Source organism: Hordeum vulgare, chromosome 2H (genome assembly GCF_904849725.1).
Source record: "Hordeum vulgare subsp. vulgare chromosome 2H, MorexV3_pseudomolecules_assembly, whole genome shotgun sequence".
Taxonomy (NCBI): Eukaryota; Viridiplantae; Streptophyta; class Magnoliopsida; order Poales; family Poaceae; genus Hordeum; species Hordeum vulgare.
Window position 1 is genome coordinate 603,537,074 of NC_058519.1, and position 5,798 is coordinate 603,542,871.

At 49.9% G+C, this 5,798-nt stretch overlaps 1 protein-coding gene across 1 annotated transcript; it reads right to left on the reverse strand.

Annotated features, from left to right (window-relative positions):
- Nucleotides 1–3,241: 3,241 nt before the first annotated feature.
- LOC123430739 (coniferyl alcohol acyltransferase-like) lies at nt 3,242–5,156 on the reverse strand. Its single transcript, XM_045114584.1, has 2 exons — nt 4,680–5,156; nt 3,242–4,311 (listed from the first exon to the last, which is right to left on the reverse strand). The coding sequence occupies exons 1-2, from the start codon at nt 5,142–5,144 to the stop codon at nt 3,370–3,372; spliced, it is 1,407 nt and encodes a 468-aa protein (XP_044970519.1). The 5' UTR covers nt 5,145–5,156; the 3' UTR covers nt 3,242–3,369.
- Between the last annotated feature and the right edge of the window lie 642 nt (nt 5,157–5,798).

Below are 5,798 nucleotides of genomic sequence, written 5' to 3' on the forward strand. Positions count from 1 at the left end.
ATGAACTTTTTACAGATTTGTGCTTTCTTCGAATGCGCCACTTTTTGGATCCGTTAACTTTTTTAAAATCCATCAAGCTTTCCAAAAATTGTATTTTTCAAATATTTGAACATGTTTGCACATCCAATAGCATACTTAAAATTCAGGAACATTTTGTAAAATTCATGAGCAATTTTTCTATTCACGAACATTTTATTATATTCTAGCCAAATATAAAATTTAACTCCTGAAACACAATCTCAAACCTTAACTCCTTCAATGTGAGGAGTTAATAAAATGCGACCCTAACCATACTATAAAACTTAACTACTGAAATGAACTAGATCCCACATGGAAACCTCTCACCCTCTTCCTCTTACTTCTTCCTTTCATGTAGCCAACGACGACTTTTCAGTACTAGATGATTTTCATGAGCTCACTAGTACTTAGAGTAGATGCCCCTTAAAAATAATTTGACCGAGCACCATCGCATTATTCCGCCATCGTTAGCGACTAGCAATAGACCCGAGAGAGGAGCCGCTCGTCCTCATCATGCTCCGCCGATAACCCATGGCCGCACTGCACGTACTGCTCTACGGCATCCCTCTCCCTTGCCCGATGTCTCTCGCGACTGGCGGTTCGGGCACTAGCACCCATTGCTATCCGCACGAAGTAGTAGCCGACGAGGGAAGAGGAAGACGCGGGGTGGCGGAGTGGTATGCGCTGCCCTGGCGAAGCTGCACGCAGGCCAGGAGGGGCCACCTCCAGCGTCCGCTCTGCGTCGACAGAGGAGCAGTGACAGTGTAGACCCGAAGCTGCCCGAGGTGTCCCCTTGGATTGCTTCAAGGCAATGCAGAGGGTCAGCTCCTCCTCGTAGTCAAAATCAGAGTCGGAGTAGTTGTCGGAGCTCGACATGTCAGAAGAGGGGATCAAAATCAAAGAGGGGAGAGGAGGGGATAGGGCGAGGGAGGAGAGTGAGTGAGCTAGGGTAGGAAGGAGGGGACGGATTGGAGTTTTTTATTGGACAACCGGAGGGTCGATGGTGGGCCGGGCCTGTCGGGTCCGACGTGACATATCAATACAAGTCTTTTCTGCGCACTTTGTCCTCACTCCCGGCCGGTCACCCATCCTAGAACTACTCCAAGCTGAGCATGTTCGAATGGGCTCTCAGAAAAGAAGGAATTCCTTATTGATATGAGTAGTCTATCATCCCTAATAAGCCAGGCTATCACACGCGCGTAGACGTGTCATAATCACCACATACCTGACTTACAATTAAACTGAATATGAGAGGCGCCGCACAACCCAAACATTTAAAGCCGATTTAAGATGTACGGATTCGACTTTTTTTTAAACTGGTCAGTAATTGCTCCGCCTCTCCGGACGTTGTAAGCCGGCTTGGTACATCCGTAAACTCAAAAAAAATCTAATTTTTTTTAAAAAGTTCTAAACTTTTTTTAGCATACTTTCTCAAATGTTTGTTGTGCATGCAAAATTCATTGCAAAATCACATTGATAGAAGGCGTGGTAAAAAAAACAAAATCGATGCTCTCAAAATGTTACTTACAAAAGCATTTTAAAGCTTTGATTTTTTTAGCATGACTTCCATGGTGAAATTTGAAGTGCGCAACACACATTTGTAAAGTATGTCACATAAAAAATTCAGATTTTTTTAATTTATTTTCTATTTTTCTAATTTTACTGTTCACACCAGGAGAATTTCTTCAGGGTGTGTAGAAAGGTACTTTCAAAGCAGGTGACACTTTATAAGCAATCATACTCCCATTTCTGACCAAATCCGCTATTTTATCACCCGATATTATGCATCGACTGATGTTCGATCCCATCCGAAGGAGCAAGCTAACTAACTAGTGAGCCAAAACGGATTAAACTTTATGAGCTGTCACAGGTTCCTTTCGGACCAAATCTTCTCTTTTATCATTTCTTAGGCCATCTTTAATAATGATCCGTAAACCATCTATAATAATACGGATCACGTGGTCCGAACATGTTTTATTATTTAATAAAAGTTTATATCATCGAATTAAAAATGAATGGGGAGGAAGGCTTTGTGGTTGTCCGGGCTGCCCTGGCCCATTCAAAAACCTTTTCGTCGCATGTGCGTGTTCCCATACGAAGCTAATTGCCTGTATTCATGTTGTTTTAGAGCGGCCGCTCTATATTGACTCCGATCCAAAGTAGACGCGACCTCTCGCTAGCGCTAGTATCGCCGACCCAGAGCACCGCTCATGTCACGTCTCCGGTTTTCATGCTTGTTCAATTTCGGAGAGGCGTTTGCTGGACGAAACATGACGGAGATCTACAACATCCGTTTAGCGTCCATTCCTTCGTCTATTGCCAATAAACATGCTCATCGGCTGAGAAACCAACTCCGACACCCACACATTGACCCACCCCGACACTTGGCCTCACTGGCATCCAGACCCGGCTCACAACACATCACAACCCATCTGCTCTACGTCCTCCTCCTGTGCACCACATCTGCCATGACCGCGAGCGGGAAATCTATGTGGGAGAGCGTCATTATAACCTAGCAAAAGTATGAGGTGGCCGTCCTTACGGCTACCTGACAGAGCCACCGTACAAGGCGTATGGAGGCAGACATGACGACCAGCTCTCCGAAGGTCCCGGGCGAAGACTAGCTCCAACGACTACTCTGCGCTGGAGACCATGCTGGTGCATGCCAGCTTGACGATGGAGTAGGCACATGCGCACTTCAACACCGCTATGACGGAGGAGCAGCTGGCACCCGCGCCTATGTCGATGTTTCGGTAGGCACAAGAGGAACATCACTACAACATGTTTCTCCTTGCACAACCCATGTTGGCAGGTGGTCCTACAACGAGCGCGTGAATCGTAAAGGCCATGGCGGTCATATTCGCGGCGAACTCCATCTTTGTCGCCGAGCAGCAGGCACTCTACAAGGCCACCCGCGCTTAAGCTGCCGCTCGCAAAGTACAGGCGGCGCAGCCGGACACGGAGGCGGCGCTTGCTGCGCAGACGATCACGGACAAGAACACCGCCACTCATCCTACGTGTCGCCATACGCTATTTGGCCACGCCCAGTGGGACGACGAGCGTGCCAACATCTCCATTTCCATCATGGACCTCACGTCCATCGATGATTCATAAGTGGCAGACTCCGACGAAGATGAGTACGGCATTAAAGGCGATAGGGCTTGAGTTGCAAAACAGATGACACGCTTAATTAACAATCACACGTTTTTACACACAAAAGGCCTTGTAGAGCAACAAGTATGTACTTGACATGGCGTGTTTATTTTCAGAAGTAAATTGGTTACCAGCAACGATGTAGTTGGCGGTATTACAAACTACACCACGTATGTATTTACACACACAAACTGCCTTTCATCCGAACACATAGCTGTTCTCCAGAACTTTGAAAACAGACGGCCCCTCCTCCATCACCTTCACCAGTTCTGGCGCCGCATGCACATACACCACCCACTCGCCGTCCCCACGCGCGCTCGGCATCGGCATCACATATGCCGCACCGGCGGGCCACGGGAAGTGGTACGACGCGAACGCCGGCAGGCCCGTCCCAAAGTTGATCTCCCGGACTGGGAAACCCATCCCCGACGACACGATGCACGCCGTCGCCTTGGTGCCGCCGGTGCCGCCAAGGTAAGCCCTGGCCGCGGCCGGTTTGGGCCGCAGCGCCTCCACCCAGTCGATGAGCCCCCGGAAGTGGTCGTCCGTCGCGGCCTCCCGCACCCACCGGTGCACGTCGTCCGCCACGTCGGCGAGCGCCATGCGACGCCGAAGGTCGTCGCTGCTGTTGACACCGTAAGTTATGGTCAGCACGTTGCCGAAGTAGGCCTTCATGGCGCCGTCCGGGGACATGCGGCCGCGCCCGTCCACGACCATGCCCATGCAGCACAGATGCTGATGTGTTGAGGCCGCCTTAGAGCAGAGTTGCCACAGGTGGGCCGTGAACGCCTCGAGCTTCGTGCGCCCTGGCCCGGCCATGGCCTGCAGAGCCGCGACGTCCGCGGCGGCTATACGGTAGATGCGGTTGACGGCGGTGGCGGCAACGGTGGCCGGAGGGGGTGGCGGAGCTGAGCTGAGAGGGGAGAAAAGTCGGTCGATCAGGGCGTTGGTGGCATGGGTGCGCGGCGATGGGTCGCGCGGGGACACTAGGGAGCGGCGGAAGGTCGGCACCGGTGGTACGGAGCTACCACGGGACACGGCGGCCCATGCGACAAGGAACATGTTGAAGGAGTAGGCGTCGCAGACCCGGTGGTCGAAGGTGCAGCCGACGACGGCGCCGCCGCACTTGAACTTTGTGACCTGCAGATGCGTGCATAAAACAAAAATAGTAAAAGTTATGGATATATATAACGTGTCTAGATAACAAAAAGAACATCTTGTTATGGTTGGAAAAAGAATCTTTAGACTTTATTAGAGCATCTTATTATCTTGTCTATAATTTCCCATGTGAGAGCATCCCATTTTGGATTTATTGGATATTCATATGAGAAGTGTCTTGTCTATACTAGCATAATAATACAGAAGGCTACGACTGTGTGGTGCCCTAGCTAGGCGTGACGCGGGAATGACCTGCACAACACATGGGGCTTATCTTCACCTGTTCTTCACGTGGACCTTTCCATTAGTGATATCTGGAGCTAATGATTCTACAGTGATAATTATACTACCTGAACTGATATCACGCCGGCCTTCTTGGAGGGAACGAGCTTCTCGACGCTCTCGTCCACCATGCCCAGCCGGAGCTCCCGCAGCTCGGTGTCGACGGCGCTTGCATCGGTAAAGTCGACGCCACGGCAGTTGCAGAGCAGCTCCGGCTCGCCGTCCCCGTTGGCTACGACCTCTCCCGCAAGCGGGTAATACGCCACCAGCACTTTGGCGAGCGCCTCCTTGAGCGCGGCCGCGGTGGGCGCCGGATGGAGATAGCAGAAGAAGACGCCGACGTCGATGGGCGGAAGGAGGAGGTCCAGATTAGACAGCGGCAGGCGGTGCTCCTGCAGCGGCAGCGCCGGCACCACCGTCGTCGCAGACATGATGGAGACCTCGCCGCCGTGCGCTTCGGTGGTTTCCTTCACCATGGTGTGCACCGTACCTCTGCGTTTGTGTTGTAGTATCAACGAGAGATGAGAGTGCATGTCTGCAGTCGAAACGAGACGTGCTGGTGCTATTTAAAGGGAATGGGTAGGTAAAGTACGTAAGAGCATCCACAGATGGCCTAATTTGGCCCTTGGGCAAGTCTTATATTTCTTTTTTCATATCCGTTATTATATATACGGCATTTTATATTCATATAATACTATATACTCCGTCCGTCTCAAAATTCTTGTCTTAAGTTTGTTTAGAAATGATTATATCTAAAATTCTAAATACTAAATCGTAACTATATACATTCATATTTAGACAATTCTAAGACAAGAATTTTCGGACGGAGGGAGTATACAACGTGAGCTACACTGAATGAGCAAACAATGGACAGAAAAATACACTACAAACAGACAACAAAATCAACTGCAAACGGACATAGACAAACTTTGCATCATCCAAAATATCATGTGAGTTCGTTGCCAGGTAAATTCTTAAACTTCAATTACTAAAAACGATATAAACATATGAGGATGATAGGGATCATCACTTTAGCGCCAAGCCTTTACCCTTCTAGTCGCCGCCGCAGCTGTAGGCGTCCGCGTCTGATGGAGGGTCTTGGTCATGAGAAGAGGAGGTGGAGTTGTGGTCGTCGGAATCAAAGTCGGAGAGGACGATCAACCCCTTCATTCGATGGACGACCCTGT

Excerpts from the sequence above, each read along its gene's own strand:
- LOC123430739 (XM_045114584.1), bottom strand. The coding sequence starts at position 5,144 with ATGCACTCTCATCTCTCGTTGATACTACAACACAAACGCAGAGGTACG. Across the intron at positions 4,312-4,679 it reads CCGGCGTGATATCAGTTCAG|GTCACAAAGTTCAAGTGCGG; the intron begins GTAGTATAATTA and ends ACGCATCTGCAG.